We start from the raw sequence: 15,374 nt of genomic DNA on the forward strand, positions 1-15,374 counted from the left end.
CCAATGCTTCCCAAAGCTCCAAAAACACTCAACACTCTAAATGGGTGTGGGTAGTGTTTGGATAGAAATCTTCTTTCAATAGGTATGACAATGAGAGAGGGAATGAGAAGAGACTACAAAAATTTCTCTCTAAAAATGAGTAGCTCTCTCTAATTGGGTGGGTGTTTTGAAGAAACCTCTCTTAGGGTTTTTCTTTCTGAATGGCCGCACATATTTTGTGGGATTGAGGGATATTTATACTGGTGTGAGCATGGAATGCGAAGAGTTTCTTCATACTCTCTCACACACTACCCTTATATGATTTCCACCTAAATACAGAGTTTTTAAATTTGTCATGGAATAAAACCAACACATGGTTGATTAAATTCAACCTTACACAAATCAATAGTATTGATTAATTCAAATCCCAGAAAGTGAATAATTTTCAATATATGGAAGGAATCATGAGCCATGTTTGATTTAATTACTATACGATGAATATTAATTGTGTGCTTTTTGTGTAATTAAAGAATACAATCTTACACTTCACCATTGGTGGTGGTCGGTCTAGTGGTTATGGACTTGATCCTAAGGGTTTAAGAGGTTTATTAGGTCTTAGGTTCGAACTCCGCAATGGAAAGCACTTGAAAAATTACTCTATGCTCTTACTAGCGTCCTCAATAAGGCTGGGTGCATAGCTATGGCTCATTCAGATCATCTGCTCTCGCAGGCTCAGGCCCAACGAAAGTATCACTATAATTACGCTCAAATGAAAGACGCCCCATTTCTATCCATTTTTCTCTCGGCAAAAAAGAATACGATCTTACACTTCCATCAAGAGCTTTCTAAAAAATAAAAATAAAATATAAAAAAGAAAGACCCCACAGACCTACTAAACATCTTTTTTTTAGAGCGAGATAAGAAATAATTTTGTTTAAAAGGAAAAGCTTGGATTCTGATGAAAAACATGGGGTGAATCAACATCATTTGGAATATAATTTGCTTTAGGTCCAAGTCTAGTCTATCCTTTTTTTTTTTTTCTTTTTCTTTTTGAGAATTTAGGGTCCGTTTGAATACAGCTGAAAACTGAAAACTGAAACTGAAAACTGAAAAACACTGTAGCGAAATAATTTTTAAATGTGTGAATAGTATCGTGGGACCCATTTTTAATGAAAAAGTTGCTGAAAAGTGAAATTTGTGGGTCCGTGAACAGTACACGATGTGCTGTGATTGGTCCAAAAAAATTTGAAAAGTCAAAGTTTGCGGCTACTGTTCATTGAACAGTGCATGAACAGTAGCCGCAACACCCAAAACGCCCCAAAACGCGTGAAAAAAAAAAAAAAAAACGCAAACGCAGGATTGGGCAGAAAACGCCCAATCCAAACGCACTCTTAGTCTCTCTTTTTAACTTGACCTTTGATTCGATTCGAGGTTATATTTCATAAACTTATTTGGTAGAAATTCTCCCAAACTATGTTCACTGTCAGTCTGTCACTATGTTTTTCAAAAGCCAAAATAATGTTGGACAATTAATTGTACCTACTGTTGTTGATTTTTTTTTTTTCCTGTTTCTATTAGTTTCTGTCATTCTGATTGTCAGGCGGCAAAAATGTTTTTTTTTTTTTCCTAGTTCTTTTTTTGAATACTAATGACGAACTTCTAGAAGAGGTAGTCTTAGACTCTTAGTCTACAAGCTACAGATATGCTAGTAAACACAACAGCATGTGGAAGAAGCTTTCCTTGAAGTACTGTTTGTGTATGTTTCTTTGTAGCACTAGCACAGGACTCGGTCGATCTCTAGTATAAAATCAAAACACAAGTCCCAGTTAGTTTTACCATCTCCTACTCATCTAACTCGACTCGTTTCCTGTCCTCCTTCTTCCTGTTAGCGAAAATGACTTCCACCATAGCCCAAACGGATGAGAAAATCAAGAAAGATTTGTTCAAAATGGCCATGAGAGGCCAATGGGAAGACGTGGTTAATATATATAGTGAAAATAAAAAGCTCCACAAGGCCAAGCTCACAAGTTCAGGGGACACAGCATTACACATTGCTGTCTCCGATGGCAAAGAAGAGGAAGTCAGAAAACTTGTGGGATGTATCCCCGCTCAACCAGATAGAAAAGATGTTCTGACAATTAAAAACGAACAAGGGAGTACCCCTCTCCATATTGCTGCATCAATGGGGAATGTGGCTATGTGTGAGTGCATTGCAAGAGTTGATCCATCATTGGTGGGTGCTCGTAATGATGACAATGAGACTCCTTTTTTCTTGGCAGCGCTCTCTGGTAAAAAAGACGCCTTTCTTCGTCTTCACCAGATCTGTGGTACCGAAAATGGCTATGAATATTCAAGGAGGAAGGATGGTGACACTATTCTTCATTGCGCCATCGCTGGTGATTATTTTGGTGAGTATTTTAACTGTTTAAATATATCTTTCTTTAATAATTTCTAATCATAACTAATAACTTTCTATGATTTGTTTTCGTTTTAAATTTTAATTATTTTATAAGGAAGGAAAAACAAATATGAGCTATCTTATAATTAGGAGAGCATAAAGTAAAACATGATTAAAATCGATTTTCATTCAAAATAGTGTAGGCAGATACTTGTTATTTTAGAGAATTTGGGCTTACTGATATGGAGTACATTTATCTTCTTTCTATTTTAGTACTAACTACTAAGACATGTTTCAAATGTTGCTTCTTTCTTTTTTTGGACAGAATTGGCATTTAGAATAATTCACTTGTATGAAAAACTAGTTAACTCTTTCAATGAGAAAGGATGGACCCCTCTTCATTTGCTAGCGAGCAAGCCTTCCGCCTTCAGAAGTGGTAGCCACCTTGGAGGATGGTATAAAATGATTTATTACTGTAAGTATCACTAAATGAGCAATCATGAACAGAATCATGTTATAGATTTAAAATAGAGTTTGAATTTGGTGGATTGGGGTGTAAAATCTATATTTTACATCATTTAATAAAAAATTGTCACATCAAATTTTTACTTAAAACTCAATATATCTAATCATCTTAATAAACTCACATTTAAGTTGAATTTTCAATTACGTATTAGAATTGATTAAGTGTGGCCATGCATATTCTTTAATATATAATATGATGATGTGATATGTTAAGATTGGAGAGATAAAACTTAAGTTTTATACCACATCCTTATAAAATTTAATCTCCTAAATTATAGGTTTTGAAATGAAATATTTCCCTAATAATTTACAATACTGTTTTACATATATTGTTGTATGTCTTGTATCTCGTAATCGGCAAAAATCAGTTATCACGGTATGTGTGACTTGGTATTAAATACGTATATTCTAGATTTAATTAAGAATCATAAAAATATGGATTTTAGATTTAAGAATCATGGCCTAAAATAGTTTTATTTTAAAATATGGATTTTATTTTATTTTTCTTATTTTTGGAAGGTATCTTTGTTGATGAGCTCAAGCATGAATCATCTGATCACCTGCCAAAAAACAATCAGAATTTGAAAGATGCATCTGTCAAAGAGCCCGAGACGCCAACAGGACCAAATAACAGTCTCAATGACCAAAGTGATCTGAATTTTCAAGATATCATTATTTATGATGATCTCAATGACCAAAGTGATCTGAATTTTCAAGATATCATTATTTATGATGATCTTGAGACGAAACCATCTGATCACCCGTCAACGGGACCTGGAAACGGTCTCGATGACCAAAAGAAACAGGATTATCCAGAGAACTACAGAACATGCCTCGACTTATTGCAATTTTTTTGGGATGCAGTTTCAGTTGGTAGGTGACTGAATCTTTCTTTTTCTTTTTTTCTTTTTGTGTGTGTGTGTGTGTGTGTTAGCTGCTAGTAAAATATATCATAATTATAAACATCATACTGACAGAATGGAATCATATATTATATGAATTGATCATTTTATTTTGTTTGTGTTTTATTGTTAATTATTTATTATCAATCCATAGGACTTGTCTTCCTTTCTTTCTTTCATCTTCTTCTTCTTTGTGAATTATTGCCCGTTTCTTTGGGCGTTTTGAGCCCAAAAAGCACATTTTGCAAAAAGTTGGAGCAACTTGTGCATTTGGTTCGGCCCAAAACACAACTTTTTGGAAAAAGTTGCGTTCTGGGCCAAGGTTGATAACGCGCTGAGAACGCACAAACCTTATGGAGCTGAGGAGGTCCATAAAACAAAAAGTCCAATGCGCGTTTGTAACTATCCGTTGGCTCTTCCTTCAATTACCAAATTACCCTTGATAAAAGTCCTCAGTTCTCACGCCTGAAGCTCACTCTCATGCATCTCATCTCATCTCTCTGCTCTCCCTTTGCCCTGAAGCTCACTCTCACGCCTCTCATCTCAAGCATAATCAAAATACAAACTCAAAAACATAATCTTAAAATTAATCAAACCACAACAATAAAGCAAAAAAAAAATTTACTCTCATAAAACTGATATAATTTAAACAACAAATCTAAAATCAAAACAACAACAACAGCAAATCAAGAACAGAAAAAAAAAAAAAAAAAAAATAGAACAAAAATGATCAAGAAAAAAAAAAAAAAGTCGATATGACCCCTGGTTGCATGCACTCCGCAGTGAGGAGGAGCAGTGGTGGCGGTGTGGTGGAGCAAAGACGATTTCTCCTCTCTCCATGCGTGTCTGTGTGTGTTTGAACTTTGAAGATAATGACACCAAAAGGCAAGCAAGATTATGGAATCAAGTATCACAGAGAGAGCTAGAGAATTTATGGAATCAAGTAGAAAAAGAAAAAAGAAAAAAAAAAAAAAAGAGAGAGAGAGAATGAGAGAGCTGGAGAAATAAGGAGAAAGGAAGGCTCTGGAAACAAGTGGAATGCAAAGGAAAAAAAAAAAAAAAGAAATGATGGAATCCTATGGGTATACGTGTGTGGTGGACAAAATGCAAGAGGAAAAAAAAAAGAAAAAAAAGAAAAAGAAAAAGGAAACCTATGGATGAAAGAAAGGAAAAGAATTAGAAATCATAATTTAAAAATACTACTATAATTGTGGGGCCAGAGAATTTGTGACCCTGGCCCACTTTATATTAGAGCCTAAGACCCGAGCCGAGGAGGGATATAGCCGAGGACATACAATGAAAGTCCAAATAGCGTTGAGACATAGCCGAGGATGATTCTATCCTCGGCATCCCCAAGGCACTCCCAAAAGAAAGGGCAAGAACGGTATAGGAACAGTTTTGGGAAAAACCGAACACATCCACATTGATGGAGAAAGGACCCTTGGACAATATGGCGACAAAGGATAAAGGAAAGGCTGCCATTACTGCAATTAAATACTCTGCGCCAGACAGAGCAATGATTTTCAGCTTTTACAACCACCCCCAACCATTTTGGGTATGGGCTGATGGGACAAGTATTAGCCCTGGAAAGCTGAACCTACACGTGGACGTTGGAGGAAGAGTAAAGGGTAATATAAAAAGAGAAGTAAGCAATCCAAAAAGAGAAGGCTGGGAAAAAAGGCTAAAAACCAGAGCCTCCCAGGCCATGCCGAGAAGAAAGACTTCTCGAGCGAACATGGTTTATTTCTGTATGAGTACCATGACTAACCACCGTTCAGTGACCAAGGCCTAGCCTTTCAAGCCCACGCTCTACAAATTATATTGTTTGGGCCTTTAACGTACGAACCCAATACCATCTTGGAGTCGTTACTAATTGAGTCCTTACAATTGACGCCGTCTGTGAGAAGGGCTTGTGCGTTGGCACAGGCGGTGGATCGAGAAAGTCCCTCCACCACTTCCAGTAGCCCGTTGCAATGCCCTAACATAAAGTTCCACTAGGGGCTACGCTTCAAAGCGTCAGTAGCGCGAATGGTTCTAGGGGCTAGGTTGAGATGCTCTCTATCTTTCTCAACTCTCCCTTTCTTCATCATTTTCTCATCTACCCTCTCTCATTTTTATTCTCATTGGCGTGATAATCTTTAGGTGAATCGTTTTTTGGGTATTTTTTGTGGTTTCTACCGATGGAGATCAGTAAGTGGGCGTGGGTCAGGTGGAGATCGGCAAGTGGGTTTGTGACTAATGTAGGCGTGGGTCAGGTTGTGTAGCGACGGCGACGGCATGGGTTTCTTGCGGTGGTGGGTTTATGACTGATGTAGGCGTGGGTCAGGTGGTATAGTGGCGGTAGCAACAGTGTGGGTTCTGGCAGTGGTGGGTTTTTGGTTTTGATTTTGATTTTGGATTTTGGATTTCGATTTTGCTATGGATTTTGGCTGGATTTTGAATTTTGATTTTTTGGCTGGATTTTGCTATGGATTTTGCTCAACGGAGGTGGGTGGTGTGACTAAGAAGCTGGACGGTGGTGGTGGTGGGTGGTTGAGAGAGTAAGAGAAATAGAGATCTCAAAGAGAAGTGAGAAATTTTTTTATATTATTTTAATGTGTAGTATGGTAAAATAAAAGTTGGGATGCTAAGTGTATTGTAAAATGGTATTGTATAATTGATAAAGAGACCTTTTAAGATAGTAAAATAGAATAGTACGAATATATGGGATGCGAATGCTCTAATAGGCAATAACACCGTGTTGAATATTCTCTTTTTAAGAGCATCAACATTAGTGGAGGTAAATTTTTAGCTTTTTAGTACCATAAAAAACCCACTTTATCTATTTTAACTTACTATTTCACAATACACCCGATATCAATGAATCTATTTTTTTAGCTATTTCATTTAAATATATTTTTTTATTGTTCATCATCTCTTTCTCTCTCTTCCTCTTCGTCTCTCTCTTCTCTAATTCAGAGCAAGCAAACCCACAACCCAAGTTGTGACCCACCAACCCAACCACCACAACCCACACTGTGACCCACCAACCACACCCACGCTATAACCCTACAACCACACCCATGACACATCACACCAACACATCACAGCAACCCATGGATCAACAACCGGCCACAACCCATAATCCATCAACCTACATGCCATAACCCACCAACCCACATCCACGAAACCCACCAACCCACAAGCCACAACCCAATCAGACCACACCCACAAAACTGACCATGCCATCGCCGATCTTAACCCACCGACCTACCATGCCGACTTAGCCCACGGCGATCTTAACCGACCGACCCACCATGCCATCACCTCACCACGCCGATCTCACTACACTTACCGATCTCATTATGCTTGTCGATCTAACCCACCACTCTAGTTAGAGGAGAAGAAGAGAGTGTTGAGACTTTAAGTCAAAGGAAAAGAAAAAAGAAATGATAGAGAAGGAGAATATTTTAATGAGAAGGGAAAGAAGTCAAATAAAATATATTATTTTTTTTAGCTTGAGCTACAGGGCAAAACGATAGATGTAGAGGTAAAAATTTTACCTATATCACCACCATTACAGCATGGTTTTTAGTATGTGAGTTACTAAAAATACCAATATGACTTTTTAGCACAACCAATACTAATGCTCTAAGCTCACAGGTGTGCAACAATGGCTCTGGCTCTATAACTTGTATTCTATATCAAGATGATTATTCTATAAACACCAACATATGTGAAAAATAAAATGGATATTAATAAAACACACAAGCATTCAACATAGTTTGGTATCAAAGTGAATGGTTACAAAACCGATTGTACATAAACTAAAACGAATAAATATTAGGCAATAAATAACAACTCCCCTTGTATATCAGCGCTCCCGCCCCCCCCCCCCCCCCCCGCGGAAAACAATCAAAAAAGAAATATATACAGTCCCCCTAACAAGTACATCACTCACTCTGACATATACTTCAAAACACTCCCTTCTTGTCATGAAAGACAAAGGGTACACAAGAATCAGCAAGCGGAGGAAATCGGCTCTCCAAACGAGTCAACTGATAATGATAAGAAGGGTACTCGATCTGGGTGGCCAGGAGCTACTATAAATAATAGTCCATCACATTGCTCAAAGATGGAGTAGCACGAGAGGAGGAATGATCAGGCACATTGTCCTAAGCAGCAATAGCAGGTTTAGCAGCATCTTCAGTAGCAATCAGTATCGTCTAAATCATTGTCTGGCTTAGAAGTTGAAGAGCAAGTTTGAGGTCGTTTCTGCTGAGACCTACTCAAGATAAGGGTACCACAACCAATAGCAAAAGGGAGGGGGACACGGTTCAGACCAGATTAAATAACGACTCCTAGGTGCAAAAGGATCCTAGTGATCACAACTGAAAAGGGAAGGACAATCTGCTTAGAATTAACCCACGGGTTGGCCAAGTTGGTTGGGCTCTTGGTCTCAAAGTGCTTGTACTGGGTTCGACTAGGTGTGCTCCCTAGTTCAAGTTCTGCTACCTGCACTTTGAAAAGAATTTACTGAGCCAGTGCTTTACCCCTTCGTGGGCCCACCTGGCATGAACAGTGATTAGTCTCTGGTTGAAAGCCTTAAGGAAACACGGTGGGAAACTAAAAAAAAAAAAAAAAAAAATCTGCTTAGAATTGTTCCAGTGTTTGTCTATTATGGTCTGAGTTATATATGTGTCTACACAAATCTATAGGAACATGTATGCCCAGTGCCCACGTTGTGTAGTAGTATTTATTTATTTCTATTAAGTAAAATTAAAGTAAATGAGAGGAGTGGATACGTTATTAGTGTAAATCCCAAGTGCATCTCAAAACTCTCAAAATGCATTATGCATTAGGCATTTATAAAGCTAACATCTAATGTCCTCTTTCTTTCTTTGCTTTTTGTGATAATTAATTTCCTCTTTGGATTTACACATTTATAAAAAGATTGACATACACAAATTAAGCGCAAAGCCATAATTATTGCATATTCTTATAGTTATGACTTATTTGCCATCTGCTAGTGAACAAACTTTTTTTCTTCTTCTTATCAAATATCATGAAATATCAAATGTTAAATCTACAGCAGAAACAAAGAGTGGAGTGGCAACAGATGAAGAGAACCCTAGCGCTAAAGCAGGTAATCAAGCTGAGGTGTGACACCTCAGATATTATAGATTAAATTTTTTAAAGGTATTACACGTACATATGTCTAATCTCAGAATAATAAGTACAAAGTTGATCTGAAAAATAAAAAATAGTTACGGAAGAATCCCAAATATAATCAATATTTTTGGGATATCACAGGAAAGGGTATATATGGTGTAATGTAAGGGTTATCACAATATCCCTTTCGATAAATGATAAAATGACATATATAATACTAGTGTGTCTGTCAGCTATAGTTTTAATGCCACTATTGGTGCTACTACTAAGTAGTACTAACTAAGCAAATATTGTTAAAAAGTTAAAAGTCTTGCAAATTATAAACACAAGTAATTGAATTGTTTTCCAGCCTAACCATAATACGGTGAATGCTCTGCATTTACATATAAATGTACAGATGATTAGATACAAAGTATTTGAGATACAATGAGTTTGAAATACAGTGAAGTTTGACATACAAATAACTCTTCTTATCTTATCACAATCTACAGATTTAGTTATCATTTATCACAAATATTTGAACTCTTGAACTCTATGAGCTGGTTCTTATCTTTAACACAAATTAACTGGCATCTTTTTGTATTGTCAACAGAGATATCCAAAGTTGAAATTTTTTATTTTTCATTATAACTATCAAATTTATACAAAAAAGAAAAAAGAAAAAAAAAAAAAAAAAAAAAAAAAAAAAAAAAAAAACTAAGCAAATATTTGTAGCAAAGAATAGGAAAAAAAAGAAGAAAATTGGATTAGAATTTTTTTTTAAGATAGTTTTAACATATGACGTTCGCTCCTGAAACAAATAACTTGTCTTTGCATGCTGATTTTTAATTCTCCACCCAAAAAAGAAGAAGAAGAGAGTTTCGTAATTGTTAAACCAGTCATACTGGCTAGTTTTAATTCAGTGGAGAAAAAATAAATTAAATAATATGTTACCGTGAGCCAATTTTTGGGACGGATCAAATTGTTAAATCAATGAGGTCCTATATTGTCCTGACTTAATCTTTAACACTGAGGTCCAAGCATTGTGTAGACTATAACTCTTGAACCTTGTTATTTAAGCATCGCAATAATCTATCTCATTCAGGATTCAATGCTACCAATGGAGTACTGGGGCATGAACTGTTTCCAGCTAATTATGGCACCTGCTTTGAGTTTGTCAAGTTCGCATCCAAGGCAATGCTGGTCATTTTTGGACTAGGTAATGTCATTATAGAGGAATGCTATGAAGTATAAACACAGTTTTTGTTCACAATCTTGTTTACAACTTACTAAAATGGCAAATTTTGATTGAAGAAACGTCTTCACTTGAATCCATCCTCATTTCGACAGTTTTTTTCACTAGATTTTTTAGTCATTATATAACTATATATCCTCACCAGTCACCTCTGCTCCCCCCCCCCCCCCCCCCCCCCCCCCCCTCTTTTTTTGTTTATAGTATTATTTTTCTTAAAATATTATGTTACAAATATTTTATTATTAAATGAAATGGTATCTACGTTATCACATTTTTCTTTCCCCACTAAAGCTATCTCATAAGATATATATTTTTTCTCCTAAATAAAAAGTGCATGCACACACAAGGTAGTGACATACTCATGCATTATGTACATATACAAGATAATTCACATGGTCTCTAATTTAAAATATAAATTGTATTATGTTAATAAGGATCTACTGGGATAAGAAATATACAAGAGAAGAAAAAGAAGCACACATGGGCCGTTCAGATCATGAACGAACTTCTTCAATATAGTTCATCATATGAATATGATGACACTGGGGAGAACCCAGTGGGCGCAACAATACCCCCAACAGATAGAGAGACGACAGTGCCTTATCATCTTAGTGGCAGCACCGTCCCTGTGGACCCTGCAACAATTTCCCCAACAGATACAGAGACAGTGCCTTATCATGTTAGTGGCAGCACCGTCATGGACGGAGGTATTATTGGACTTTGGAGGGCAATGTCCTCCCTAATTTTTTTAATAAAAAATACTATAGTATTTTATTTTCAATACTTATATATATATATATATATATATATACTAATTTTAATAATTTTGTTCAATAAAATTACATTTTTCCCTCCTTAATTATATCTTATTAGTGTTGTACTTTGGTTATGTAATGTATTATAAACCCAGTTTAAAACACTAATATTACTATTTTCGTATGTGTTTTAATAAGTATTACTGTTTACTTAAAAAAAAAATAGAGATGTTTATCCCATATTGGTTGTGTGTGTTTTAATTATATCATTAATTCTTTAAAAAGTAATACCACATTCACAAACTTTTTTACAACAATTTTACAAACTATTAAGTTAGCAAATTCTTACTGGTTTGCATCTAGACCCATCATTTATATCATTTTTTTTATTTACCAATAACCAATCATTACATTAGTAATTTATAATATAAAAAAAAGTTTACAACTCTAGTATTTTCCTCCTTTGAAAGGCTATAAAAAATTATAGATCTAAAATATAAAATAAAATATTTAAGCCCAAAAAATTTAGCCCAACAACAAAAATTTCAAGTAACAAATTTAAAAAAAACATTAAATCTTGGCTCCATCCCTACGCCGTCAAATTCGCAGGTGAATCCTCCTTCGAGGATCAGAAGCCAATAGCTCTCCCAAATACTGGTACTTTGAAAACTAACCAAGAAGACAAAAACAAAGAAACTGGCGATGCCGATAACACAAAACAAGCTATATATAATCCGCTATATATCCTTTATACTTGTGAACTTTCTGATTAGCTTACAAAACTCATAGAGGGAATTCATTAAACACTAAAACAAAAACAAAAGATCCTAGGGGGTATTTAGGAAAAAATTTGTTTTAAGAGGGTAGGAGTTTATAAGATTTTTTTCCCCTTAAGGAAAGAGAAAATAAGAAAATAGCAATTCTAAGAGACACTTAACATCAATTTTGTTGTTGTTGTACATCTATCAAACATGACACCTTAATACTCGTAAAAAAAATTTATAAATTTTCCTGGGCCTTTAGACTTATTGAAAAGAAATGGTCCACAAGTCAAAGCCAACAAATACATATTGTAAAGGGGGTAGTGCTTATAGGCACACCTTAATACGCACACCTTAGTACACACACTTTTACACACAATTTAAATTGTGACTTCATGTCTTGAAGAATTAAAGTCACGATTTCAAAGTTAGAAGTCGTGACTTGAAGTCATGATTTCAATTGCTTTTTTAATTGTGTGTAGAAGTGTATGCAACAGTATTTATCCTTTCAAAAGATATTATTTGGCTGGGTGATTTAGGTCTCATTAAGGCTCGCCTCCAAAAAAACACAGCATAACTTTTCCGTGCTTTCCTCTTCATTTTTTTTAATTAGCAATATTTCAATAATTCATTGAGTCATTTGACTATTTTGCTCCTCTCAATTTAAAACTATCCCCCTTTTTTTTTTTTTTTTTTTTTTTGAAATTTGCTAGTTACAATAAAAGGTGTTTTTGTTGAAAATACAAGAAAATATCAATTGAACTATAAGATTCTTACACATTACTTTATATAAAAACAATATAAATCTTACATTAATAATACAATGTAAACTAAGAATATTTTTAACCAATACAATGTAAACTAAGAATATTTTTAACCAAATTATTGAAATGAACTAAAAAGTTAGACGGACGATAATAGAAAGCTACCCAACTAGGGGAAAAAAAATAAAGATTTATTTGCTTCACGTACCTATTGCCACTTTAGCAATATATATATGTTGCAAACAGCTTAAACAAAGACCAAACATTGCTTAAGTGCCCCTTGTGTTATTTGCAGCGAAGGAGAAACCCGCTGAAAAGGTAAAGGTAATAAAGAGGGAGACTCCCGTATTAATTGCAGCTAAGAATGGTATCACTGAAATTGTGGAGAAGATCCTGGAACTTTTGCCCTTTGCCATACATGACATGAATGAATACAAGAAGAATATAGTGTTGTTGGCGGTGGAAAACAGGCAACCACATGTTTATCAGCTTCTGCTACAAAAAAATATGATGAAAGAAAGCGTGTTTCGGAGAGTGGATGACGAAGGTAATAGTGCCTTGCATCTCGCGGCAAAGCTTGGAGAGCATAAGCCTTGGCTAATTCCTGGAGCAGCATTGCAAATGCAATGGGAAATCAAGTGGCATGAGGTATGATTCTTCAATAAAATTGGTGAACTCATGAGCTCTCTAGTTTAATTTGCCATATCAATTTTTCCGTTTGTCTCTATTTTTCTACTCATGTGTTGTATCACAACCCTAATTAAATCAATGGGTTAAAATATCCTAAAATGTAAATTAATGAGTCGAAAAGTAAGATTACCTTAGAAGATATATGTTAGAATTATGGTTAAATAATTAAATTTATTATTCTCTAATATCTTATGTTTTTCAAACAATCAGTAATCTATCATGTTATAAGGGCAAATTGCTAAGAGCCTCTTAAGCTTATTGTTCAATTAGTTGGCATCTACTGATATTTTCAATACAAACATTCAAAATTCAAATCTTCATTTTCTCATTGTAATTATAAAATTTCAAAAAAAACAAAAAAAGAGCATTCTTGTAGTTCAATTAATTGGCAATTACCTACAAACTAATTAAACTTTTTATCCAATTCCACTCAACATTAATTTGTTAAGTTTAATGTTGACTCATTAGATTGTAAAAGTAAAACTCATAAAGTAAAACTAGCTGGCATGTGCGCAATGTGTACGTACAATTACTTAAATATGATCTAGTAATTGAGCAAGTATCATTTTTTTATTGTTGGTTGTAACCCAAATTTATAGCCAACGTTGTCACAAATAATGTATCCAAGAGTAACAAAGTCATTTATTTTTTATAATAAAATGCTAAAGTTGTAACAAAGTCAGTATAATAAATTAAAAAAAATCTTTGAATGATTTATTGTAATTAATGATACAGAATTGTATACTAGAATTAGTACTATAATCACTCTTTTTTAACCTTTTGTTATTTTTAGTTTGTCAGAGAGTCCATGCCCTTCCACTTCTTCCAACGCTACAACAACAAGGGCGAGACCTCAAGAGAGATATTCACCGAAACCCACAAGGATCTCGTCAAAGATGGCAGCAAATGGCTAACCAGCACCTCTGAATCTTGCTCCGTAGTCGCTGCACTCATAGCCACTGTGGCCTTCGCCAGCGCCACCACAGTCCCCGGAGGCGTTAAGCAGGATGTTGGCACTCCAACACTTGAAAACCAGCCTGCATTCGACGCCTTTGCCATCTCATCACTCGTTGCGCTCTGCTTCTCCGTCACGGCTTTGGTCATGTTCCTCTCCATCTTAACATCTCGGTACCAAGAGAAGGATTTTGGTAGTGACCTGCCAAAGAAACTTCTGCTGGGTTTGACATCACTGTTCGTTTCCATAGCTTCCATGTTGATTGCCTTCTGTGCGGGACATTTCTTTGTGCTAAAGGATAAACTGAAATATGCAGCGTTTCCAGTGTATGCAGTGACCTGCCTGCCGATAACATTTTTTGCAGTAGCCCAGTTTCCACTGTACTTTGATCTTATATGGGCTACCTTCTTGAAGGTGCCACAACGTAGCTACAAGGTGATTCCTCTTTAATGTGTGAGTTTATTTCATTATTATAATTTTTTTTTTTTTTCATTTTATGGAATTTGATGTTTAAGAGTGTTTCAAAGATATTACAAATTTTATTATTTGAGCTTTACAAACATGTATTAATTTTTAGATACACAAGAAAAAAATAATAAAAATTTAATATTTAGTGTTATATCGGTTTGTAAGTATTAATAAAAAAATTTTAAAAATTACTAATAATTTTAACTTTCTTCGTTAATTATTTATGATTACATCATTATTGTTAATTAAACATATTACAATAATTCAAATAAGCAATAGTACCTTTTCTTTTGGAGAAAGAAATAAGCAATATTACTTGATTTTCTAGTACATGGTGGCTCTAAATTATATCTCAAAAGAACGGGGCAAGGACAGGCACACTTGATCCAATCTTGTCCTGCCATATTACCATCCCTAGGCTTTGCTTGTTTGGATGATTTCTTTTATGTTGATATTTTTAGAATCTCGTCATTTCAAGAAAGCATCTCTTATAAAAGATGTACCTTACAAAAATAATTCTTGAATGAAGTATTTAACCCTAGGGATGAATTGATAAAGAAATATTTATTGGTTTTACTTCGAAGCTAATAGGAGATAAAATTATATCTCCTATTGTAATTAGTATTTATGTAATAACACAATAAGTGAATTTTATTTATTTATTTTTTTTAAAAAAATCAATGTTGGTTCCACCAGTCTTTCACATGGATGACTTGATATAATTGTTACAAGAGATAAATTCTCAATTTTTTCTAAGTATAATTTATTTAGAGAAATGATATGTCCACAACA

At 34.9% G+C, this 15,374-nt stretch overlaps 1 protein-coding gene across 1 annotated transcript; it reads left to right on the top strand.

Annotated features, from left to right (window-relative positions):
* The first annotated feature begins 1,725 nt into the window (after positions 1 to 1,725).
* Positions 1,726 to 14,623, top strand: LOC115970679. Its single transcript, XM_031090271.1, has 8 exons — positions 1,726 to 2,387; positions 2,703 to 2,852; positions 3,422 to 3,775; positions 8,876 to 8,929; positions 10,040 to 10,153; positions 10,624 to 10,896; positions 12,765 to 13,117; positions 13,953 to 14,623. The coding sequence occupies exons 1-8, from the start codon at positions 1,874 to 1,876 to the stop codon at positions 14,562 to 14,564; spliced, it is 2,424 nt and encodes an 807-aa protein (XP_030946131.1). The 5' UTR covers positions 1,726 to 1,873; the 3' UTR covers positions 14,565 to 14,623.
* Positions 14,624 to 15,374: the final 751 nt, after the last annotated feature.

Source organism: Quercus lobata, chromosome 12 (genome assembly GCF_001633185.2).
Source record: "Quercus lobata isolate SW786 chromosome 12, ValleyOak3.0 Primary Assembly, whole genome shotgun sequence".
NCBI classification, from domain to species: domain Eukaryota; kingdom Viridiplantae; phylum Streptophyta; class Magnoliopsida; order Fagales; family Fagaceae; genus Quercus; species Quercus lobata.

What these genes read in the sequence shown, in the direction of transcription:
- LOC115970679 (XM_031090271.1), top strand. Translation starts at nt 1,874, where the DNA reads ATGACTTCCACCATAGCCCAAACGGATGAGAAAATCAAGAAAGATTTG. An exon ending in CATCGCTGGTGATTATTTTG is followed by an intron (nt 2,388 to 2,702) that starts GTGAGTATTTTA and finishes TTTTTTGGACAG; the next exon opens with AATTGGCATTTAGAATAATT. An exon ending in GCTGGTCATTTTTGGACTAG is followed by an intron (nt 10,154 to 10,623) that starts GTAATGTCATTA and finishes TATGTTAATAAG; the next exon opens with GATCTACTGGGATAAGAAAT.